Genomic DNA, 27,500 nt, shown 5'->3' on the forward strand with positions numbered 1-27,500 from the left:
CAGGCTAGATAGGAACCTATTAGAAAGGGGTAATGTACCGAGGTGTTAATAGGTGCCTTACAAGCTCGGTAATCATCTTTACTAGTTTGGACAGGTTTCTTTTGTTCCAAAAAGGGCCGAAGGTTACCGAGAATTCCGTGATTTGCTCCTTTTTGCTCTTCGGGAATCATCGGTGTTGCATGCATGCTGTGGCAAGCCGCAAAGGCCGATGATTCCCGAAGAGCAAAAAGGAGCAAATCACGGAATTCTCGGTAACGTTCGGCCTTTTTTGGAACAAAAGAAACCTGTCCAAACTAGTAAAGATGATTACCGAGCTTGTAATGCACCTATTAACATTTCGACACCATACACGTTAATGTTTGGCTTCTCTCTTGCATGTGGTGTTATCTGATACCCGAAATTTTGTGTTTCATCGCCTCATGAATAATTTTTTGGGAAATTTTTAAAGTCTCCTCAGGATTAGAGATGATGTGTGACAGTGAGGGCGCCTCATCCTAGGTATTGAGTCAATATTTCAGATTGGTAGCTCGTTGGGACTGCATGTTTGTAGGGTAAAAACGACTTATTACGTAAGAGATGAAAAGAATGTCCGTTTCTTTGTATTGTCAACAGCAACAGGTGTCCATGGCCCAAGTAAATAGTATTTTCAAAGTTTTTATTGCAGAAACACAAAATTTAGGAGGGATTTACATCTGCGATGGGAAATTAATCAATGTAAGTGTCTAGAGTGAGTGATGTGTTAGGGCACACAATTTCAAACAGCTTGAACTAGCTACCGATCTGAAATATTGACTCAGTACGTTATCCCACAATATCAATCATCCCGAGCATAATATGGTACGCAGTCATGCGGCGCCCTCACACACCGCTCACTCTCGACCCGTCTTATAAAATTCTCAAAAATATTATTCATGAGGTGTTGAAACAGAAAATTACGCGAATCAGTTAGCACCACAGGCTAGATAGGAACCTATTAGAAAGGGGTAATGTACCGAGGTGTTAATAGGGGGACTACAAGCTCTGTCATTGCCTCCGGTAGAATTCGAGGGGCTCTATTGTTCAAACATAGGCCGAAGGTTACCGAGAATTCCGTGATTTGCTCCTTTTTGCTCTTCGGGAATCATCGGTGTTGCATGCATGCTGTGGCAAGCCGCAAAGGCCGATGATTCCCGAAGAGCAAAAAGGAGCAAATCACGGAATTCTCGGTAACGTTCGGCCCTTTTTGGAACAAAAGAAACCTGTCCAAACTACTAAAGATGATTACCGAGCTTGTAATGCACCTATTAACATTTCGACACCATACACGTTAATGTTTTGCTTCTCTCTTGCCTGTGGTGTTATCTGATACCCGAAATTTTGTGTTTCATCGCCTCATGAATAATTTTTTGGGAAATTTTTAAAGTCTCCTCAGGATTAGAGATGATGTGTGACAGTGAGGGCGCCTCATCCTAGGTACTGAGTCAATATTTCAGATCGGTAGCTCGTTGGGACTGCATGTTTGTAGGGTAAAAACGACTTATTACGTAAGAGATGAAAAGAATGTCCGTTTCTTTGTATTGTCAACAGCAACAGGTGTCCATGGCCCAAGTAAATAGTATTTTCAAAGTTTTTATTGCAGAAACACAAAATTTAGGAGGGATTTACATCTGCGATGGGAAATTATTCAATGTAAATGTCTAGAGTGAGTGATGTGTTAGGGCACACAATTTCAAACAGCTTGAACTAGCTACCGATCTGAAATATTGACTCAGTACGTTATCCCACAATATCAATCATCCCGAGTATAATATGGTACGCAGTCATGCGGCGCCCTCACACACCGCTCACTCTCGACCCGTCTTATAAAATTCTCAAAAATATTATTCATGAGGTGTTGAAACAGAAAATTACGCGAATCAGTTAGCACCACAGGCTAGATAGGAACCTATTAGAAAGGGGTAATGTACCGAGGTGTTAATAGGGGGACTACAAGCTCTGTCATTGCCTCCGGTAGAATTCGAGGGGCTCTATTGTTCAAACATAGGCCGAAGGTTACCGAGAATTCCGTGATTTGCTCCTTTTTGCTCTTCGGGAATCATCGGTGTTGCATGCATGCTGTGGCAAGCCGCAAAGGCCGATGATTCCCGAAGAGCAAAAAGGAGCAAATCACGGAATTCTCGGTAACGTTCGGCCCCTTTTGGAACAAAAGAAACCTGTCCAAACTACTAAAGATGATTACCGAGCTTGTAATGCACCTATTAACATTTCGACACCATACACGTTAATGTTTTGCTTCTCTCTTGCCTGTGGTGTTATCTGATACCCGAAATTTTGTGTTTCATCGCCTCATGAATAATTTTTTGGGAAATTTTTAAAGTCTCCTCAGGATTACAGATGATGTGTGATAGTCAATAGTCCTAGGTACTGAGTCAATATTTCAGATCGGTAGCTCGTTGGGACTGCATGTTTGTAGGGTAAAAACGACTTATTACGTAAGAGATGAAAAGAATGTCCGTTTCTTTGTATTGTCAACAGCAACAGGTGTCCATGGCCCAAGTAAATAGTATTTTCAAAGTTTTTATTGCAGAAACACAAAATTTAGGAGGGATTTACATCTGCGATGGGAAATTATTCAATGTAAATGTCTAGAGTGAGTGATGTGTTAGGGCACACAATTTCAAACAGCTTGAACTAGCTACCGATCTGAAATATTGACTCAGTACGTTATCCCACAATATCAATCATCCCGAGTATAATATGGTACGCAGTCATGCGGCGCCCTCACACACCGCTCACTCTCGACCCGTCTTATAAAATTCTCAAAAATATTATTCATGAGGTGTTGAAACAGAAAATTACGCGAATCAGTTAGCACCACAGGCTAGATAGGAACCTATTAGAAAGGGGTAATGTACCGAGGTGTTAATAGGGGGACTACAAGCTCTGTCATTGCCTCCGGTAGAATTCGAGGGGCTCTATTGTTCAAACATAGGCCGAAGGTTACCGAGAATTCCGTGATTTGCTCCTTTTTGCTCTTCGGGAATCATCGGTGTTGCATGCATGCTGTGGCAAGCCGCAAAGGCCGATGATTCCCGAAGAGCAAAAAGGAGCAAATCACGGAATTCTCGGTAACGTTCGGCCCCTTTTGGAACAAAAGAAACCTGTCCAAACTACTAAAGATGATTACCGAGCTTGTAATGCACCTATTAACATTTCGACACCATACACGTTAATGTTTTGCTTCTCTCTTGCCTGTGGTGTTATCTGATACCCGAAATTTTGTGTTTCATCGCCTCATGAATAATTTTTTGGGAAATTTTTAAAGTCTCCTCAGGATTACAGATGATGTGTGACAGTGAGGGCGCCTCATCCTAGGTACTGAGTCAATATTTCAGATCGGTAGCTCGTTGGGACTGCATGTTTGTAGGGTAAAAACGACTTATTACGTAAGAGATGAAAAGAATGTCCGTTTCTTTGTATTGTCAACAGCAACAGGTGTCCATGGCCCAAGTAAATAGTATTTTCAAAGTTTTTATTGCAGAAACACAAAATTTAGGAGGGATTTACATCTGCGATGGGAAATTATTCAATGTAAATGTCTAGAGTGAGTGATGTGTTAGGGCACACAATTTCAAACAGCTTGAACTAGCTACCGATCTGAAATATTGACTCAGTACGTTATCCCACAATATCAATCATCCCGAGTATAATATGGTACGCAGTCATGCGGCGCCCTCACACACCGCTCACTCTCGACCCGTCTTATAAAATTCTCAAAAATATTATTCATGAGGTGTTGAAACAGAAAATTACGCGAATCAGTTAGCACCACAGGCTAGATAGGAACCTATTAGAAAGGGGTAATGTACCGAGGTGTTAATAGGGGGACTACAAGCTCTGTCATTGCCTCCGGTAGAATTCGAGGGGCTCTATTGTTCAAACATAGGCCGAAGGTTACCGAGAATTCCGTGATTTGCTCCTTTTTGCTCTTCGGGAATCATCGGTGTTGCATGCATGCTGTGGCAAGCCGCAAAGGCCGATGATTCCCGAAGAGCAAAAAGGAGCAAATCACGGAATTCTCGGTAACGTTCGGCCCCTTTTGGAACAAAAGAAACCTGTCCAAACTACTAAAGATGATTACCGAGCTTGTAATGCACCTATTAACATTTCGACACCATACACGTTAATGTTTTGCTTCTCTCTTGCCTGTGGTGTTATCTGATACCCGAAATTTTGTGTTTCATCGCCTCATGAATAATTTTTTGGGAAATTTTTAAAGTCTCCTCAGGATTAGAGATGATGTGTGACAGTGAGGGCGCCTCATCCTAGGTACTGAGTCAATATTTCAGAGCGGTAGCTCGTTGGGACTGCATGTTTGTAGGGTAAAAACGACTTATTACGTAAGAGATGAAAAGAATGTCCGTTTCTTTGTATTGTCAACAGCAACAGGTGTCCATGGCCCAAGTAAATAGTATTTTCAAAGTTTTTATTGCAGAAACACAAAATTTAGGAGGGATTTACATCTGCGATGGGAAATTATTCAATGTAAATGTCTAGAGTGAGTGATGTGTTAGGGCACACAATTTCAAACAGCTTGAACTAGCTACCGATCTGAAATATTGACTCAGTACGTTATCCCACAATATCAATCATCCCGAGTATAATATGGTACGCAGTCATGCGGCGCCCTCACACACCGCTCACTCTCGACCCGTCTTATAAAATTCTCAAAAATATTATTCATGAGGTGTTGAAACAGAAAATTACGCGAATCAGTTAGCACCACAGGCTAGATAGGAACCTATTAGAAAGGGGTAATGTACCGAGGTGTTAATAGGGGGACTACAAGCTCTGTCATTGCCTCCGGTAGAATTCGAGGGGCTCTATTGTTCAAACATAGGCCGAAGGTTACCGAGAATTCCGTGATTTGCTCCTTTTTGCTCTTCGGGAATCATCGGTGTTGCATGCATGCTGTGGCAAGCCGCAAAGGCCGATGATTCCCGAAGAGCAAAAAGGAGCAAATCACGGAATTCTCGGTAACGTTCGGCCCCTTTTGGAACAAAAGAAACCTGTCCAAACTACTAAAGATGATTACCGAGCTTGTAATGCACCTATTAACATTTCGACACCATACACGTTAATGTTTTGCTTCTCTCTTGCCTGTGGTGTTATCTGATACCCGAAATTTTGTGTTTCATCGCCTCATGAATAATTTTTTGGGAAATTTTTAAAGTCTCCTCAGGATTACAGATGATGTGTGACAGTGAGGGCGCCTCATCCTAGGTACTGAGTCAATATTTCAGAGCGGTAGCTCGTTGGGACTGCATGTTTGTAGGGTAAAAACGACTTATTACGTAAGAGATGAAAAGAATGTCCGTTTCTTTGTATTGTCAACAGCAACAGGTGTCCATGGCCCAAGTAAATAGTATTTTCAAAGTTTTTATTGCAGAAACACAAAATTTAGGAGGGATTTACATCTGCGATGGGAAATTATTCAATGTAAATGTCTAGAGTGAGTGATGTGTTAGGGCACACAATTTCAAACAGCTTGAACTAGCTACCGATCTGAAATATTGACTCAGTACGTTATCCCACAATATTAATCATCCCGAGTATAATATGGTACGCAGTCATGCGGCGCCCTCACACACCGCTCACTCTCGACCCGTCTTATAAAATTCTCAAAAATATTATTCATGAGGTGTTGAAACAGAAAATTACGCGAATCAGTTAGCACCACAGGCTAGATAGGAACCTATTAGAAAGGGGTAATGTACCGAGGTGTTAATAGGGGGACTACAAGCTCTGTCATTGCCTCCGGTAGAATTCGAGGGGCTCTATTGTTCAAACATAGGCCGAAGGTTACCGAGAATTCCGTGATTTGCTCCTTTTTGCTCTTCGGGAATCATCGGTGTTGCATGCATGCTGTGGCAAGCCGCAAAGGCCGATGATTCCCGAAGAGCAAAAAGGAGCAAATCACGGAATTCTCGGTAACGTTCGGCCCCTTTTGGAACAAAAGAAACCTGTCCAAACTACTAAAGATGATTACCGAGCTTGTAATGCACCTATTAACATTTCGACACCATACACGTTAATGTTTTGCTTCTCTCTTGCCTGTGGTGTTATCTGATACCCGAAATTTTGTGTTTCATCGCCTCATGAATAATTTTTTGGGAAATTTTTAAAGTCTCCTCAGGATTACAGATGATGTGTGACAGTGAGGGCGCCTCATCCTAGGTACTGAGTCAATATTTCAGATCGGTAGCTCGTTGGGACTGCATGTTTGTAGGGTAAAAACGACTTATTACGTAAGAGATGAAAAGAATGTCCGTTTCTTTGTATTGTCAACAGCAACAGGTGTCCATGGCCCAAGTAAATAGTATTTTCAAAGTTTTTATTGCAGAAACACAAAATTTAGGAGGGATTTACATCTGCGATGGGAAATTATTCAATTTAAGTGTCTAAAGTGAGTGATGTGTTAGGGCACACAATTTCAAACAGCTTGAACTAGCTACCGATCTGAAATATTGACTCAGTACGTTATCCCACAATATCAATCATCCCGAGTATAATATGGTACGCAGTCATGCGGCGCCCTCACACACCGCTCACTCTCGACCCGTCTTATAAAATTCTCAAAAATATTATTCATGAGGTGTTGAAACAGAAAATTACGGGAATCAGTTAGCACCACAGGCTAGATATGAACCTATTAGAAAGGGGTAATGCACCGAGGTGTTAATAGGGGGACTACAAGCTCTGTCATTGCCTCCGGTAGAATTCGAGGGGCTCTATTGTTCAAACATAGGCCGAAGGTTACCGAGAATTCCGTGATTTGCTCCTTTTTGCTCTTCGGGAATCATCGGTGTTGCATGCATGCTGTGGCAAGCCGCAAAGGCCGATGATTCCCGAAGAGCAAAAAGGAGCAAATCACGGAATTCTCGGTAACGTTCGGCCCTTTTTGGAACAAAAGAAACCTGTCCAAACTACTAAAGATGATTACCGAGCTTGTAATGCACCTATTAACATTTCGACACCATACACGTTAATGTTTTGCTTCTCTCTTGCCTGTGGTGTTATCTGATACCCGAAATTTTGTGTTTCATCGCCTCATGAATAATTTTTTGGGAAATTTTTAAAGTCTCCTCAGGATTACAGATGATGTGTGACAGTGAGGGCGCCTCATCCTAGGTACTGAGTCAATATTTCAGATCGGTAGCTCGTTGGGACTGCATGTTTGTAGGGTAAAAACGACTTATTACGTAAGAGATGAAAAGAATGTCCGTTTCTTTGTATTGTCAACAGCAACAGGTGTCCATGGCCCAAGTAAATAGTATTTTCAAAGTTTTTATTGCAGAAACACAAAATTTAGGAGGGATTTACATCTGCGATGGGAAATTATTCAATTTAAGTGTCTAAAGTGAGTGATGTGTTAGGGCACACAATTTCAAACAGCTTGAACTAGCTACCGATCTGAAATATTGACTCAGTACGTTATCCCACAATATCAATCATCCCGAGTATAATATGGTACGCAGTCATGCGGCGCCCTCACACACCGCTCACTCTCGACCCGTCTTATAAAATTCTCAAAAATATTATTCATGAGGTGTTGAAACAGAAAATTACGGGAATCAGTTAGCACCACAGGCTAGATATGAACCTATTAGAAAGGGGTAATGCACCGAGGTGTTAATAGGGGGACTACAAGCTCTGTCATTGCCTCCGGTAGAATTCGAGGGGCTCTATTGTTCAAACATAGGCCGAAGGTTACCGAGAATTCCGTGATTTGCTCCTTTTTGCTCTTCGGGAATCATCGGTGTTGCATGCATGCTGTGGCAAGCCGCAAAGGCCGATGATTCCCGAAGAGCAAAAAGGAGCAAATCACGGAATTCTCGGTAACGTTCGGCCCTTTTTGGAACAAAAGAAACCTGTCCAAACTACTAAAGATGATTACCGAGCTTGTAATGCACCTATTAACATTTCGACACCATACACGTTAATGTTTTGCTTCTCTCTTGCCTGTGGTGTTATCTGATACCCGAAATTTTGTGTTTCATCGCCTCATGAATAATTTTTTGGGAAATTTTTAAAGTCTCCTCAGGATTACAGATGATGTGTGACAGTGAGGGCGCCTCATCCTAGGTACTGAGTCAATATTTCAGATCGGTAGCTCGTTGGGACTGCATGTTTGTAGGGTAAAAACGACTTATTACGTAAGAGATGAAAAGAATGTCCGTTTCTTTGTATTGTCAACAGCAACAGGTGTCCATGGCCCAAGTAAATAGTATTTTCAAAGTTTTTATTGCAGAAACACAAAATTTAGGAGGGATTTACATCTGCGATGGGAAATTATTCAATTTAAGTGTCTAAAGTGAGTGATGTGATAGGGCACACAATTTCAAACAGCTTGAACTAGCTACCGATCTGAAATATTGACTCAGTACGTTATCCCACAATATCAATCATCCCGAGTATAATATGGTACGCAGTCATGCGGCGCCCTCACACACCGCTCACTCTCGACCCGTCTTATAAAATTCTCAAAAATATTATTCATGAGGTGTTGAAACAGAAAATTACGCGAATCAGTTAGCACCACAGGCTAGATAGGAACTTATTAGAAAGGGGTAATGTACCGAGGTGTTAATAGGGGGACTACAAGCTCTGTCATTGCCTCTGGTAGAATTCGAGGGTCTCTTTTGTTCCAACATAGGCCGAAAGTTACCGACTGATCCGTGATTTTCTCTTCGGGAACCATTGGTCTTTGCTTTCTATGTTCAACAAAAGTAATGATAAATGTTGAGGCAATAAAACACACCACTCAGAACACTGAACCATACACATAAAACACTTCAATATTGGCATTTGCAAATGGATTTTTTTTATTTTCCTTTTCATTAAAATTAAGAATCAGATAAACAAATGAATGAATGCAAAGTAATGATATGTAGCCATGGCAACAATGAATCTTTGTATACATACATACATACATACAAGTCTGCTAAAACACGACATTAAAGTAAAAACTGTAAAGTAAAAAGTAAAATGCAAAGTAATGATATGTAGCCATGGCAACAATGAATCCTTGTATACATACATACAAGTCTATGCTAAAACACGACATTAAAGTAAAAACTGTTCATGTAAAACAAATAATTTTCAAAGTTTACAAGACACAGAAAAGTAAGTGGGTATATGTTACCAGAATGGTTCACATTTTCACAAAGAAATATTCCCTAAACATGGGTAAAATTATGATCTAAAAATACCCTAATCATGGTTGATAACATGGAAACTTAAGTCTTCAAGCTTGAAAAATACTTTCACAGAATCAGAATAAAGGTAACTGACTAGATGATTGACTGAAAATCCCTTACAATGGTCTGTACATGTGTGTATGTTTTGAATTTCGGTCACCCCCCCCCCCCACCCCCATCTGAAAGTTTGGGGAGTATCCCTCACCCCCATCCCTGGGTTTGGCTTACTTTTAACGATAGACATAACACACACTAAAACTATTGTTGTTCAATGTGGTTAACTCCACAAGTGGGTAGAGAGTACACAATAGGGAACTTGCAAACCCACCATGTTGAATGTTGCATCATGGGAAATGTGATAATAAATACTAATGAATTGGTATTGTAAACAATAATCTTACATTGTTTGTAACCACGAATGATCAATTCATAGTTACCCTGATCGTTGTGTGAGGTTTATTTTATCGGTAGCTCCAGATTAGGTATTACGATTACCACAGATAATCCCATAGTCCTTTGCGTCTGAGCATGCTCAGTCTGGATTGCAAGTTCCCTATTGCGGATAGATTGTTCAGTGGCAAATACAAACACAAAACGTATACATGTAAATTTCATACTCTGTGACAAGAATACAGCTAGCACCTTGAAATTATGTATTTTGCATATGTAAAATAGGACTTTCCTGATTGGTGGATACAAACTGTGATGTCATAACACAGCCACCAATGAGAATTTGATCTGAATTTTGACTGAAATTGATTTGGTGACATCAGAAAAAAGCTTGAATGTATCATGGACATATTACTACATTAAATTGATACATTACAGACACAACATTGAACCATGATGGACATGTCTATGTTTTGGACAAGATAGTAAGATATTTAGAATTACTCTTGTTTACACTGGACTAGTCTGGTGTCAGTCTGATGTTAACACTGGGAATGTTTCATACCCTATTCACCCCAGAGTCTATGCACCAGTTCTACATACATACATCTATGTACTGTATCAAAATCATGGTCATTGAAAGTCATACAGGTATTCCTATATTTCATCCAAATATTCTTGATAACTATCGATTAACACCGGGATATGTCTATTTCTTAGAGACTGCCTTGTAGAATCTGGCTGCTAAGCATCATAGGGCTGGTAAGTTGTTTACGACACTGGTAATTCAGCTTTCCGTTTACTAAGATAGACACAAACTAAATCTATTGTTCTTCAATGTGGGAGACTACACAAGTGGGTGATAGTGGTTCCTCTGTTGTGTGATTCTAATCACCCTGTGATCAACACAGTCTAAATATTTGATGTCCCAAAACAACACTGCAAGTTCATGGAACTCTAAATAAACTAGTTTTCAGAGACGTCTCCCTACTGAGACTATATATCCATTTAATAGCTTATCACTGTTGCATCAACATGTTGGGACAATAGTTTTAGTTTGTGTCTATCTTAGAAAACCAAAGACTCAATTACCATGGCAATAAAAATACACAGTGATATTTCCATTTATACTATCGTAATAACTAATGAGCTAACAGATGATAAAAGCATGAGATCAAAAACTCTGAAATCATGTAACTTGTGTCTAAAAACAAGTTTCTTCAAAATTACAACTAAATGAACCAAAGAAATTTTAACCACTGTTATAAATCAACCAACGGACGGAAACAAATTATCAAATTACAACTTTGTGAAAATATTTTGTTCAAAATTATGTCCAATTTTTAACCATTAAATAACAAACACATGAAAAAATGAGACTCAAATCTTTGTGTAATGTGTGCCAAAATATCAAAATCACAAAATATTTTACAATGCTTAACACCCAACTAAAGTGTTTTCTCTACTTAGTACTTGCCACAATTGTTTCTAGCATCCATATCAAGTATAAAAGTATACTGTTACATTTACTCATTAGCCAAGTATATGGTGTCACACAGTCTTACCGTGCAAATCACAAGTTTGTCATAAAATGACTACAGAGTAAACATAGATGTCACAAAACATGGATATCTCACTTACAGTTACAGATAATCACAGTTGGCGCACTCTCATTAGACATTACACTGTGTTTACAACCCATAACACCAAAGTAAAGTGTTTTCTGTATGTACCACAATTGTTTATAGCATCCATATAAAGTACAACCCATGACACCAAGGTAAAGCATTTTCTGTTTGTACCACAATCATTTATAGCATCCATATCAAGTGTAAAAGTATAATGAAATAAATAATAATAATATTGGGTTCTTATATAGCGCTTTCACAGTCCGTGCTCAAAGCGCTTTACAATATACTGTTTCATTTACTAATTGATCACATTAGAAAGGCCACATGCTAGGCTTGTAAATAAACCTTTTGAAAAAGTATAATTTTTCACTTGATATGAATGTTATAAATGAGTGTAGCACATACAGAAAGTGCTTTACTTCAGTGTTACCAGTTGTAATATGAATGCTATACACCGAGTGTAGCACATCGAGAAAGTGCTTTACTTCAGTGTTACCAGTTGTAATATGAATGCTATAAACGAGTGTAGCACAGAGAAAGTGCTTTACTTCAGTGTTACTCATTGTAATATGAATGCTATAAACCGAGTGTAGCACATAGAGAAAGTGCTTTACTTCAGTGTTACCAGTTGTAATAGCCAACAACACTGTTTAAATTGACTACAGTTGGAAAGGCTACATACTGGTCTTGTAATTAAACCAGTGTTATTTTACACTTGATATGGATGATATAAATGATTGTGATAAGAATGGAAAATGCTTTAGTTGGCTGTTAAGGGTTGTAGTAGTCATTTAAACACAGAAATGTTGTAAAATTCATGTTTTCAACTAAATTCTGTCTAAATACCCTTGTTCAATTTTACCTGTCATTAAAGTCATTCTAAAAATAGCAGCTAACAATAATAAAAATGTAAATGTTAGATTATACAAATACCTAAATATTTTACACAAAAAAATACAAATACAAGATTATTTCAAGGTGCGTTTCATTATGTGCAAAATATGCATTGACAAATTTAAAGTACTGTGCATTTCAAGTGTCGGTTGTACTGTGAAAAACTGAGCTATGACAAAATATTGTCCATCTCAAGTGTTATTTTGTACTTTGCTAAATACAAAATACAGTACAGAAGCACATAAAATATTGTTCATTTCAAGTGTTATTTTGTACTTTGCTAAATATAAAATACAGTACAGAAGCACATAAAATATTGTCCATCTCAAGTGTTATTTTGTACTTTGCTAAATATAAAATACAGTACAGAAGCACATAAAATATTGTCCATCTCAAGTGTTATTTTGTACTTTGCTAAATATAAAATACAGTACAGAAGCACATAAAATATTGTTCATTTCAAGTGTTATTTTGTACTTTGCTAAATATAAAATACAGTACAGAAGCACATAAAATATTGTTCATTTCAAGTGTTATTTTGTACTTTGCTAAATATAAAATACAGTACAGAAGCACATAAAATATTGTCCATCTCAAGTGTTATTTTGTACTTTGCTAAATATAAAATACAGTACAGAAGCACATAAAATATTGTTCATTTCAAGTGTTATTTTGTACTTTGCTAAATATAAAATACAGTACAGAAGCACATAAAATATTGTTCATTTCAAGTGTTATTTTGTACTTTGCTAAATATAAAATACAGTACAGAAGCACATAAAATATTGTTCATTTCAAGTGTTATTTTGTACTTTGCTAAATATAAAATACAGTACAGAAGCACATAAAATATTGTCCATCTCAAGTGTTATTTTGTACTTTGCTAAATATAAAATACAGTACAGAAGCACATAAAATATTGTTCATTTCAAGTGTTATTTTGTACTTTGCTAAATATAAAATACAGTACAGAAGCACATAAAATATTGTCCATCTCAAGTGTTATTTTGTACTTTGCTAAATATAAAATACAGTACAGAAGCACATAAAATATTGTCCATCTCAAGTGTTATTTTGTACTTTGCTAAATATAAAATACAGTACAGAAGCACATAAAATATTGTTCATTTCAAGTGTTATTTTGTACTTTGCTAAATATAAAATACAGTACAGAAGCACATAAAATATTGTCCATCTCAAGTGTTATTTTGTACTTTGCTAAATATAAAATACAGTACAGAAGCACATAAAATATTGTTCATTTCAAGTGTTATTTTGTACTTTGCTAAATATAAAATACAGTACAGAAGCACATAAAATATTGTTCATTTCAAGTGTTATTTTGTACTTTGCTAAATATAAAATACAGTACAGAAGCACATAAAATATTGTTCATTTCAAGTGTTATTTTGTATTGTGCAAAATACACCAAACAGATTCATAAAATATTGTCCATTTCAGATGTAACAAAAGAAAGATAAGTACAACAAAGGTGTATTGTCTTTCACATATCAACAGGTCTGTAATACCAGGCCATCTGATGAAAACAGTCCATTGTCTTGTACTTCTGATAAACATTGTGATATTGAGCCACTAGAGGGCTGACTTCATAGAAAGGTGTATTGTATTTGATCTGTCCACAGCATTGCAATATTGAGTCACAAGAGGGCTCACTTTATGAAAAGGTGTATTGCTTGTCACTTGTAATGGCTTTGCAATACTACCTACCACTAGAGGGCTCACTTTGTGGAAATATGTATTATATTTGATCTATCAACAGCATTGTAAAACTGAGCCATAAAGAGCTCACTTATCAAAGGAAAGGCTACCGTCTTTCTTTAACCAATTTCATGTCCATATATGGCTGCTAGAGAGCTCACTACTAACCCGTATACTAGATTCAGGCAGTATGCTAGGTTCAACCGGTAAAACTGTCCTTCAAAGGAAATCAAAATTTGTTGCTATGGCAATCAAATATTTCAACTTGTGCATCACTGCTGAGAGATATTGTCAGTATTTCTCATTTGTTCTATTTATCTCTCTTGAATAATATAAACATCTAGTTTATTCTATACTCTACTGCTACAACCTTGAAATCATTTTAATTTCATTTACCATTGTCTATTTTCTAATATTAAAGCTCCACCAGCTGTAACTGGAGATTAATTTTTGTAAACAGACAACCCAAAATATATTCACTGGAAATTGTTAAAATACCAATACATAGACATTTGCTTGAGATATGTAAAATGTTTTGACGGAGCAGTTATGTAAATAAATAAAAAAAAAAAAATAAAAAAATAAAAAATAGACATTGTATATCTCAATAGGGAACTTGCAATCCAGACTGAGCATGCTCAGATGCAAAGGACTATGGGATTATCTGTGGTTATCATAATACCTAATCTGGAGTTACCGATAAAATTAACCTCCCGCAGTGGTCAGGGTGACTATGAATTGATCATTTGTGGTTACAAACAATGTAACATTATTGTTTACAATACTATTTGATTAGTATTTATTATCACATTTCCCATGATGCAGCATTCAACATGGCGGACTTGCAAGTTCCCTATTAGGTTGATTTTGTCTATAAGTAGTATAGTAACAAGTTGAAATTGTGATCACGTTGGGGGCGCTGTTTTTAGGGTGTGGACCCAAAATATCACATTGACTGGATTCATATTACCATATTGTGTGTAGGGCTGCCCAAATATATTTACCGACTGGCGATTCAATACTTTTCAAGGGGAACGATATTACGAGTAAGAAAAAAAACAGTTTCAAAAAATGTCCCAGTTGCAGGCTAGTGGAGCTTTAAATAAAATCCTAGAGTAAATGTTCCTCAGAAAAGTGCTTTTGTGAAATAAATATTGAAATTTCATCAACAAAATCTAATGGCAAGTGTGATATTTCACATAAATTTCATAAATTTTTAAAGTGAATATTATCAGTTATATGTGTAAGTAAATTAGTGGGGGAGAGTGTTGTAAAAGAGTTTCCATAAATTTAACACAATTCGGAAAAGTTGTAAAGTATGGAAAAACGCAGGAAAATTATCTCTACATACAGAATACGGATAGATGAAAATTTTGGAAATTACTTTTAGTGCAGAATAGGGATGGGTTGGAAAATGTGGAAATGTTCTGCATGTAACATTACAGTGGTCATATATGGATGAGGATTGGGTATTTATTTTGGATTTTTAATTTATAGAACAATGTTATCATGGCTTCCTACTTGAAAAATTAATGTGAAACAACATATGCCAAGTCCTTGTTTGTAACTCAATGAATTACAAAAGATTAATAAATGTGTAAAATCTTTGTTATTGTATGTACTATAAATAATTTTGTATATGTTATTTTAACTTTTTGCAATGTATTGAGTTACAAACACAGACTTTATCAATGTTGTTTTACATTGATTTTTCAAGTAGGAAGCCGAAATAAAAATTAATTATAAATTAAAAATCTAAAATAAATACCAACTCCTCATCCATATGGACAGTTGAAACAGTTCACACAAAAGTTCAATTACAGAAAATGTCAAATAGTACAGTAGCAATTGATCACTGCGTTACTAACTAACACCATATACTGTAAAACAAGGCTTTCTTTGACAATCTTATCAATATCACAAACGGTAAAATTAAGTTTTGTGTTGTGTCCTCTTAAACAAGATGAAATTGACACTTTAAAATCAAATCAATAAATCAAAGTCAGTTTGTTCTGAATTTCTGAAAACTAAAACAAAATTGACAAAAAATGTAAAAATTATATTCTATATATATGCATGCAATGTGATACACTTTATCACTTTTCCTCATCTAATCTGAATTACTGCATACATTACATGATAAGACTGAAAAACAAACAAAACATAAAAATTGGGAACAAATCAGTGAAATTAATACAAAAGCAAAACATATTGGACAGGACAAATTGGATGTGAACATTTACTACAAAAGTTACATAGGTATAACACATTTTATAGGCCACACAACATTTTTATAATGTCTGCAATTACAGGGCTCAAAATAATTGCTCTATGATTGTGGTCTAATACCTTAAGCAGCTTTGTACTAAGGAGTGTATACACAGGGCTCTAAATAATGGCATTTTACTTGTCCTGGCAAGTGATTTGAAGTGCTGAGTAGAATTTCTTGTGGTTTTTGATTTTAAAACGTCTGGTTGCTCATTCTAATATAAGCAAAACTTTCCTGTATCTGCAGAAACGTTCAAAGTGATATTTTACGGCAACTCACTTGGTGACCAAAACTTATCAAAAGGGACATCTCAATAAAACATTTTTTTTTAAATATCCAGTTTGTGGACAAGTACTTTGTTGTGGAAAGATAAAAAAATAAATTATGTGACTAAATTCACTTTATACCAATTTTAAATTTTTAATGGTTGGAGTGATGTTCCTATGAGATATAGAATGCGTCAAACGTAGTTGCAGAAAACATAACAAAAATATTGTGTGGCCAAATTGACTTTATACCAATTAACCAAATTAAAGTCTGATGTAGTAGTCAGCTAGTTGTGTAGATTGGACTGTGTTTGTCTTTCCTTGTTTTCCATGTTTTCGTCTCCGGCACCGCATGGGGTTGACCGATGTGTGAGGGCGCCCTGTCATGGTACACACACCACAAAGGATATTTCAAGTACAGCAAGAGTGAACGACTAGCCAACCACTACATCTGATTTCAATCAGGATACATGTATACACCTATGTTAGTTTTGTAGTAGGTAAGGTCCTACCTTACATGGTTACAATTCCTCCAAAGTCTCTAATATATCTAGAGATTCAAAGATTGACTGGTTGCTGATCGGCGAAAAACAGCTGTGAAGTAAAAGTCTTAGAGGTGAGTATAGTTATACATATACACAGCAAGGTAACTAGTTTTGAATCTAGTCATATGGGAATTTGCTCTCACTTTTCTCCTACAACGCCTGATATTTTGCTATAAGGGTCCTATACTAGTATTCAAATCTAAAATTAGATTACGATTTCCCGAAATGACACAGAATATGGTAATTATGTTTACATCATACAGCTTAACCCTTCTAGTTAGTTCTAATCATGTGATGATGCTATTGACGTCATTTCACAGCAGGAAGAATTAAAAACTCAATAGGAAATGTTTTCTGGCCGTAGCTTCAATAAAATACTGCATCATTTGCAAAATGCCAGGCGTGGTAGGGAAAAAGCGAGAACATAATGCCCATATGACTGGACTCTAGGCTACAAGTTAAGGTACGTATAGACTCATTCATAGTCTGCTTACTTCACTGAATTGTTATTACTTCATATTAACTTGGACTAATTAGCTTTCGTTACAAGTTCAGTGGCATCATCCTGGTCAAATGGTTAATCATCTTTCTACCGGGGTGAGGGTATTTCTTTATACACAAAAAACTACTAGGTGGGATAACACAATTAAAATGGAAATCTTCAGGAAATATAGACATTTTCATAAACTATGGGTTCTTCAGAGTTATTTCATGATTTTACATCACCTACAATTACTTGTGATTTCAGAGAAACATTAAGTTGATCTTGTGCCTTTATATGGTATCTTTGCTGTGGGCTATTGCATCATGGTTGAACAATGAATATTCATGACAGCAGCATTCCCTTTTAAGGCATAACATTCTCATAGTAAATACCTTGCAATAGGTTTAAGACACAATTAGTACAATGTGTCTGGTCCTTGCAAATTTGAAACTTCAAAACAATCCACGGTCACTGAAAATTGCACATCAAAGAAGTACGTTGCTGAGACATTTTCTGAACTAAATACTACAGCTATTTCACACAAGTAATTGTAAATAATTACACTTCAGTGAAGTCAATGGACTGAGAGGGAGTCTTCAGGCAAGAATACATCTAACAAAATAATACAAACTCATGCTGGAAGTGCAGGAATACAACTTTGATGAGGAACTCTGGGAATAAAAAGCACAGCACATAAGATATAGGGGCTATGAGCATTCACCATTGACAATACAAAAATGTACATAACTACATAAATTTGAATATGTTAATGGCACTAATTTGCATGTATGAATACTGATGAGCCTCATACTGTGCACTAAGAAAACCAAAATATAACAAATTACCATAAATTTGAATATGTTAATGACACTAATTTGCATGTATGAATACTGATGACCCTCATACTGTGCACTAAATAAGAAAACCAAAATATAACAAATTACCATAAGTTTGAATATGTTAATGACACTAATTTGCATGTATGAATACTGATGAGCCTCATATCGTGCATTCAATAAGAACTAAATATAACAAATATAACTGATTACCATAAATTTGAATGATAATGCAAGTGATTTCCATATATGAATATTGATGAGCCTTGTACTGTGCACTTCATGAAAAAAACAAAATATAACTGATTACCATAAATTTGAATGTTTATGAATGTAATTTGCATATATGAATATTGATGAGCCAAGTGCACTTAATTAAAAACTAATATAACTGATTACCATAAATCTGAATATGTTAATGATATATGAATATTGATGACTTTGTAGTGTGCACTTAATGAAAAAACTAATAACATTGCCATAAATCTGAATATGTTAATGAATATAATTTGCATATATGAATACTGATGAGCTTCATTTTATGCACTTAATGTGAAAACAATTAATTATAACAAATACAAAAACATTAAGTTGATAAAAACATTACTGAAATTTACAAATATACAACACAAAAAGAAATCATATTTACAATTCTTGCAAACGTCATGGAATATATTATTACATTACACCAAGCACAAATTTAAATTATTCAAAAATAAAAATTACACTGACAAAATATCATACATGATTATATAAAAAAGAAAACAATTCAGGTACTTTAAATGGACATGGTCCAGATTGCTAGGGTTTGTTCTTGTGTATATTTTCTACTTCAATTATATTTATGTGTGTGTCAATTTTACATGCCATGTTCTGGTTATCATCTCTACAACCATTTTTGAAAGCCGTTATTATGCGAAGGCACTCAAGATTTGATAAAATGAAGATTAAGTTTTTTGCTATTAATAACAAACTCATAACCGCACAAGACGCAGGCAACGATATAGGTGTAAAATCACCAAGAGTTCCCTGAATCTTACTCAATCAAAAAAGAAAAATACACAAATACTATTTAAATCAACTGAGACTGTCATGGACATTTGCTAAGAAATGGTAGCAAAGGATGCCTTTCAAAATACACCATGGTACGGCACAATTAATTTCAACACACACTTCAAACTGATTATCTAGTTTTGAATAGTGCCCCTAGTGGCAAAACTATACAATCTTTTGTTTTTATGATAACAGATTATGATGTACATGGACATGTATTTGTATTCTAAAAGTTAAGTTGACACTTGTATAGTTTATATCTGCATTTTTCAAAAATATATATAAAATATTTGTATTTCTGGACCATACCCATCTCAGGCTGGCATTTATATAAACTAACTATATTAACAAACGTTATTTCTAAACTACTTTTTACAAAATGACATTGTCAGAGTCATTTCAATTTACATTTGCCTAGGGAGTCTACCAAATGATTTCGTATAGATCCCTTTAGTTAATTGTCGGCATAGCAAATTACTATAAAGTTAAGGAGTCCTTGACTTATAATTTGCATTAATGACAAGAAATTCTTGACCATCATCACCTGCTGCCCTTCGCACTTTGATTACCCTGCAGGGGTCATGGCGTGACAGGTAGTGATTTAACGTATCCCAACCACCGCCAACTCGTACCATTACGTGTTTTCCTTTTAACATCTGTTGAAAGAAATACATCAAAAGTTCCATCATGTAGGTATTGATTTAAAGGCGAGACAGGGGTATAAAGGACCCCCTAACTTCATGGGGTTATTGTCAAACGTGAATGCGTACAGTGAATTGAGTGATTCCTGTATGAAAATGCGTGACAACAATGAGCAGATGGTGATTTTGGTAATAAATTTGGTGTGTGGATGTTTTGGGAATGGGTGTGTTGTTACAAAAAGTTGATATTTATACATGGTATATGGTATATACAATATTGGACAAAACATGATCAGATTGGGGCTTGTTCGTTACTCGTACTAAAAAGCTGTTAACTTGCATTACTCTTTCAAGATCAAGATTACAAAGTTGAATTGTTAACGGCAACCACATGGGTGGCCAACTCCGCCTTTAACGTATTTAAAGTACTGCCAACACGCACCATTACATGTTTTCCTTTTCACTCCAAAGAGTTTATAACTCTAGATAAATAGTCATGAATATTCATTGTTCATCTAATGCATATGCATGTCTCGTAGGTCCCATGATGCCATACTGGTGGTTGTAGGACCACTCAGGTAGGAGATAAAACACCATACTGGTGGTTGTAGGACCACTCAGGTATGAGATAAATTTTATGCAAATCACAGAGGTGTATAAAAAGAATGTTACTTACCCTAACAAAGACCACTTTGCCGCCTATATTATACCGTCCTTCTGAGACTTTCCTGATTTCAAAGACTTCAGCACATTTACACTGTCCTGATATGCGTTGAACCTGACAAAGATAGAAATGGGCCACAAATACATTTACTTGAAAGAAAGTCCAGTCACACTTATTTCTGCCTTCAGTACACTTGTATTGATAACTGCTATCAACTTAAAATGAAAACTCCAGTCAGACTTATTTCGCCTTCAGTACACTTGTATTGATAACTGCTATCAACTTAAAATGAAAACTCCAGTCAGACTTATTTCGCCTTCAGTACACTTGTATTGATAACTGCTATCAACTTAAAGGAAAACTCCAGTCAGACTTATTTCTGCCTTTAGTACACTTGTATTGATTACTGCTATCAACTTAAAGGAAAAGTCTAGTCCGACTTATTTCTACCTTTAGTACACTAGTATTGATTACTGCTATCAACTTAAAGGAAAAGTCCAGTCAGACTTATTTCGCCTTCAGTACACTTGTATTAATTACTGCTATCAACTTAAAGGAAAAGTCCAGTTGGACTTATTTCTGCCTTTAGTACACTTGTATTGATTACTGCTATCAACTTAAAGGAAAAGTCCAGTCAGACTTATTTCTACCTTTAGTACACTAGTATTGATTACTGCTATCAACTTAAAGGAAAAGTCCAGTCAGACTTATTTCTACCTTTAGTACACTTGTATTGATTACTGCTATCAACTTAAAGGAAAAATTCAGCCAGGCTCGTTCGACACGAGTTCTACTTTGGGTACGGTGCGTATTTGCACTTGTGCTTGCAGTATTTCTTCGGCACTTTCAAATTCATTTGCTATCCTTGCGAAAGTAGGCTACAGCGAACACTGCAAGCACAAATACCCCAAGTACAACACACATGCACTAACACATCAGGGGGTTCCGTCATAATATCATAATGGTTATTACCTCTTGATCTAGTCTTTCTGCAGCTGTCTTGGGTCTCCTCTTTGCTGGTGGTTTGGACGCTGACACTGGTCTCTCACTAGCTTCCTCTTCAATTTCAATTTCTTTTTCCAGTTTTACTAAACCTGGTGGTTCAATTCCATATCTAGACCCGATCCTGGCTAATTCATATATACACACTAATACATCTTTTGGTTGCTTCAGTAAAACTAACAAAAAGAAACAACATCATTAAATTCAGATATTATTCCCAATATTTTTCTTCAATCAACCAGAGAAATATGAGTGACTTAAGTGGCCTTGTCAACACAAAGTGACAATTCTTACGTCAAGGAAGGAAGACAAATATTTGGGAATATTAAAAATATTATACAACAAGAATAATTTTATGAAGATTTGTGAAATAATGGTGATTTAGAACTTATGACTCATATTTTGAACACTGCAGAACCAGTATGTCATATATGCAAATAGTTGTGGCTCAGAAGGATCAGGGTATAAATTCTATATTTTTTGTTCAAATGTGTTCAACTGGTGTTGTGAGTGATTTTACTCCTTCTCATACAATACATGACAAAGAAAACAATGTTTAATCAGTACACAATCTCCCAAAAAGACAGAAATAAAAACACTTCTTTGTTTAATCTCTCTATCGCTTACACTGTCAGTTTTACTGAAAATAAAGAGGTATAAAGTTAGTTTATTGAGAGGAAAGTTGTATGCATATTTTAAGTGGCACAAGCTGAGTTGTTAAGCATTTTGCTCAAGTGAAAATACTTACAAAAATGTCAACTTACAATTCTCATTTATTGTTAATGTTGATGCACACCATCTATGACATAAGAATTTGTGTTCTGGCATTCACAAAACTGCTGATTGCATAGTAGAGAGTTCCTTTACATTTTTTGATACGTATGATAAATTACGATATCTGATTTATATCCTAATACCAAGTTTGAGTTCAGTCAATTGCAAACTCAGCTTCAGACAGTCAACAGTCGTTTGTGCCTTTTTTGCTATGTTTCATCTAAAACAAAGTCGTCGCCTTGCCCCGTAGCACTGAATACTAATGCGTACTGACAGGAACTGTGTTTGCTGAAGGCACGAACGAGTCACTTGTGTCTCCGGCACTCGCTGATCAGTACGCGGTTATAGTATTGCTCTGGATCAGAGCGAGGCAACGACTTTAGTTTTAGATAAAACGTAGCAAAAAAGAAACGAACGACTGTCAACAGTCTAATCTCAGCTTGTGACCCTTGAAATTCTTACCAAGTCCTTCTGATTCAAATAGACAAGCTTCTGGGACACCAAAGTCTCGGCACCATGACAGAAAATTTGCTGTGTTATCTCTGGCAAAGAAAGACCCAGGGCTTGCATTCTGTCGACATCTTATCTTTCTTTTTGGAATATCCTATGTGAAATGACAAAAGGTGAATAAAAAATTAATTAAACGTACAGCTGTTCAATGATTATTTCATTGCTACAATACCACTCAGCAGTAGAACACATACGAACTATCAGCATGGTGATCAGAAACGGCAAAATGTATTAAACATTCTTCAAACATACAACTAGTTTACAATGTATGTCATTTGAGTATGCCATTTCAGGGATCAAAATTAACAGTAGTTCCATGTCCCCAGACTATCAATTCTTGTCATGGGGCTACCATAATTTGCAGCTAGTAGCCCACTCAGGCTACCACTGATTACGTGATGAGGATGGAAGATTTATGGACATGAAAGTAACTGTCCAATAAACACTAACTTATCATAGGTTAGAATTCTGTGATTACCATATTTGGACATTGTGTAACTGATCCCATAAAGACTACTAACTTATCATTGGTTAGAATTCTGTGATTACCATATTTGGATATTGTGTAACTGCTCCAATAAACACTAACTTTAGTTTGGAAAACAACATATAAACCAGATAGTTATCTCTCTGGGTAGTCTAGTTCCTATACGGAATCATTACAATTTACACCTCCACTCACAGTATAGTCAAAGTCGTTACTCTAGAAGTCTTGAGATGCATGAGATGTAATTTAAAATTCATCCACAGCCACCCACCCAGTCATTAACATCATGTCTTTGTTAATCAATCACAAAATTCTAACCAATAACGCAGTCCCTCATAAAGTTAGTGTTTATTGGGGCAGTTATGTAATGTCCAAATACGGTACATTTGTCAGCTCAGGATGCTACTTATATACTGTTTACATCACTATAACAGGTGGGGTTCACTGATTGGATGAACAACTTTTTGTGCTGATTGAGGGACTTTGACTAGACGTGGTTTAGTTAGAAACCTCGTTGACATCCAGACTAGAGAATTGTACATTATAGTCTTTTTTTTAAAAAAACACCTGAGACTCAATTTTTGATTTGTTTGACACTTACCACTTTGACAGCCCCATTCTCCTTGCATTCTTCTGCCTTACTTTGAATTGTCTGTGCTAATTTACAAGGTAATACACCAGTGCATAGTGAATCATAGAAGTTCTCTGCTGTGATTTCAACATCTGAAAACATGAAAACAAAACAGTTTACTAACAATGACAGTGTTTTTGCTAAGGGGGTAAGTAGGTAAAATCTACTGGGGTTCCCATGTCATTTCAATTGTTTGCCATACGGTCTCTAAGTTATTGGTTTCTTCTCATCAGATATACAGCCATTACAGATTGGAAGAAGTTTTATAATGTCTTTTTAATTTGATGTCAGTTTCCACCGTCCACTATTTCTCGCAAGAGTTCACAATTTTTGCGATTTTATCATTGTTTTCTTATATGCATAAAAAAAGTTTAGTGTCGTCAGTGAAAAACTAGGTGGGGGTTGGGTAACCGGAACCAAACAATGTTTTTTAGGCCTTATCATAATTATTACCATCACTTACCAAGGAGTTTTGATAACCATTCTGCTAAGTCTTCCTTCAAAGGTACTAAAGTAGCATCAGCTGATGCTGCTATTTCTTGTGTCATCCCCATTGATGAATCAGGGACGTTTTGATCTATTTCCATCATTTTGGTTCACCTGTCAAGAGTTCAGAGGTCACTATCATTTGGTAGTCTAGATACAATGTTTAGTAGTCTATGTGTCCTGGACTACTATTATGTTGGTAGTCTAGATACAATGTCCCGGACTACTAATTTGGTGGTAGTCTAGATATAATGTTTAGTAGTCTATGTGTCCTGGACTACTGCTAATTTGCTAGTCTAGACACAATATTTAGTAGTCTATGTACCCTGGACTACTGCTAATTTGGTAGTCTAGATACAATGTTTAGTAGTCTATGTATCCTGGACTGCTACTAATTTGGTAGTCTAGATACAATGTTTAGTAGTCTATGTGCCATGGACTTCTGCTAATTTGGTAGTCAAAAATACAATGTTTAGTAGTCCATGTATCCTGGACTGCTACTAATTTGGTAGTCTAGATACAATGTTTAGTAGTCTATGTGTCCTGGACTACTGCTAATTTGGTAGTCTAGATACAATGTTTAGTAGTCTATGTGTCCTGGACTACTGCTAATTTGGTAGTCAAAAATACAATGTTTAGTAGTCTATGTATCCTGGACTGCTACTAATTTGGTAGTCTAGATACAATGTTTAGTAGTCTATGTGTCCTGGACTACTGCTAATTTGGTAGTCTAGATACAATGTTTAGTAGTCTATGTGTCCTGGACTACTGCTAATTTGGTAGTCTAGAGGCAATGTTTAGTAGTCAATGTACCCTGGACTGCTACTAATTTTGAGCCCTGGATAGTGATATAAGTTGTTTATGACAAACATTCAACAAACCATAATTTATATTACACAAAAGGCCTTTGCTAGTGAAGGCAATACCCTCTATGCCAGTCAATATGCAGACCCTATTCTTATAAAAAAAGTTTGTATAATTCATTTGTATACACAAAAGCATAATACAATGCAAGGTGTGTCCCATCTTGTTGTGGGTGTTTTCTGTTTATCACTGACTTAAGGAGGCACAGCATATGATATTCTACAGTTTTTTTTGTTTTTAATTTTTATTGTTTTGTGAAATACTATTTGGTAAAGCAAAATTAAAAGAAAATTATTTGGTGTTCAGAATATATAACCTTCATAACACAGGTATGGTTTCAATTTCAAATGTCCCAAGTAGCTAGAAAGCGGAAAGATTTGCCATTGTTTGCACTCCATAACATAGCGGGTCGCTTTCATTCAGCTTACTTGTTATGTTATGGATAGCCTTGTAGACGGAGTAAGTTGGAACTCAGTTGGGGAGAAGATAGTCAGAATCACATCCCGACTTACTCAGTCTGCAAGCACGGCTAGACTTTTGATAGTTGAAAGTAGTGGACCTCAAGAAACTATTGAACATATATTGAACCTAAGAGGTGACAGACAAGAATTCACCTGCATGGGTTCATTCTCGTACATACATTGAAGAAAAGGAGACACCATTATTAACAGGTGGTTGCAAATTACCAGACACCGTATAGCCTTGATGCCAGACTTGCTATTATAACTTTAATTCTAATCGTAACAGGACATAATGAACATTTGATGCTAATCAAACCCCATGATACTATTCACGTTATTGTAGGCTTACATTCAAAACATGTCCGCGAGAAATCCAGATTGTTTTCATGAAAATGGTTTCCTATCAAAAAACACATCGGCGTATATTTATAAGATTCGCCTTGACAGAAAGACAATTTCTGAACAGACCTTGCAGTAACAAATGAACGTCATTTTGTGTCTTCAAATGTGATAAAAGCTTCATCGTGACTTGTGATCATTAATCATATGAACATACGTAAATGTCGAAAAGCGATCGGGATCGGAAGCTGACCTAGGAAGCTAGCGACGAGTGAATTTAACGTTAGTCGTTACGTTAGCGAATCTTGGCGCGCTGTCCGTTTAATACCGAGCAATAATTGTGAATATAAAACGTTACCTACCTTATTTCACGGACACTACTGATTATTTGTTAGAATTAATAGTCACGAGTATCTCACTGGTTTCATCATTCAGGGTTCATTTGCGTTCCCGTCGCCACAATATCTTCATTCAAATTCAGCTGTAGTCTGTGTTTCGACCTTGACGTAACAAAACTTCCGTTTGTATGTCAGTGGTTTCTCTACTCCCCTAGCCAGATCTTAACCGAGTTCGCAAGTGAACTAACGTCATCACAGAAGGTGGACAGTTATACCATAGACAATAGAGAGAGAAGGACACGCAACTGCGGCAAACATCAAAGTAAACTTGACATCTGGCCGTGACACGTCTGTTGGCATCCAATCTAAAAATAATCCAATTTGTAGCGAAAACATAAACTTCCGTTAGCGTCATGACGCGGTAGCAGTGACTCAGGACAAGTTTTTACTTCGCTGACAATTTTTGGTTTCACGTGTAAAAGAGTGTTCAATTGTTGAAGAATCGATCGTCGCAGGAATCGTGTTGTTGGTAAGTGTACCCTGTTCTTGTAATTATGTCTCCTATGATTTATATGCACCCAAGTTTCTTGTTTTGTCGTTCGTTAGTTTACACTTTTTGACAGCTTCAATTGGTGGTCCCCAAGCTAAATCCGTAGTAGAAAGTCGGTACCCGAATTCAGGGTTCTTTATCAACTTTATTTCACAAAAAAGGCGATAGTGCCATTTTTCATATATCAGTAAAGATCGTCAGCACTAAATTTTATGTGTATGTTGTTAGAAAAAAGACAATTTCCACACGGGCGGAATGAATACACGTCTACGGTGTAACGATCATGTGTGTACAAAATGGCAGCCGGGATTCGTGGTTTGAAATGAAACAGGAACAGTTTTCAATCGAAAATTTCCCGGCTACGATTTTTTTCTCCATATATATATATGTCTTAAATAACAGATCTGCTTGTTGTAATATTTTGGGT

General features: G+C 36.3%; 3 protein-coding genes across 6 annotated transcripts in view; 2 read left to right on the forward strand and 1 right to left on the reverse strand.

Moving 5' to 3' along the window:
• The window catches only part of LOC144452852 (large ribosomal subunit protein uL1-like), a 418,633-nt gene that overhangs the window by 107,112 nt on the left and 284,021 nt on the right, over positions 1-27,500 (forward strand). The gene's annotated exons all lie outside the window — the stretch shown is intronic.
• On the reverse strand, positions 19,260-26,655 carry LOC144452971 (growth arrest-specific protein 2-like). Its single transcript, XM_078144205.1, has 7 exons — positions 26,548-26,655; positions 24,499-24,635; positions 24,006-24,127; positions 22,870-23,011; positions 21,604-21,809; positions 20,644-20,745; positions 19,260-19,982 (listed from the first exon to the last, which is right to left on the reverse strand). Exons 2-7 carry the CDS (start codon positions 24,623-24,625, stop codon positions 19,812-19,814), a joined length of 870 nt encoding a protein of 289 aa, XP_078000331.1. The 5' UTR covers positions 24,626-24,635; positions 26,548-26,655; the 3' UTR covers positions 19,260-19,811.
• LOC144452655 (beta-1,3-galactosyl-O-glycosyl-glycoprotein beta-1,6-N-acetylglucosaminyltransferase-like) overlaps positions 26,748-27,500 on the forward strand; it is an 8,226-nt gene continuing 7,473 nt past the window's right edge. For all 4 annotated transcript variants that reach the window (XM_078143794.1, XM_078143800.1, XM_078143798.1 and 1 more), the window contains exon 1: positions 26,748-27,052. The gene's annotated coding sequence lies outside the window, so the exon portion shown is untranslated. The remainder of the gene's footprint in view (positions 27,053-27,500) is intronic.

The sequence above is a fragment of the Glandiceps talaboti genome, chromosome 23 (assembly GCF_964340395.1).
Source record: "Glandiceps talaboti chromosome 23, keGlaTala1.1, whole genome shotgun sequence".
Lineage (NCBI taxonomy): Eukaryota > Metazoa > Hemichordata > Enteropneusta > Spengelidae > Glandiceps > Glandiceps talaboti.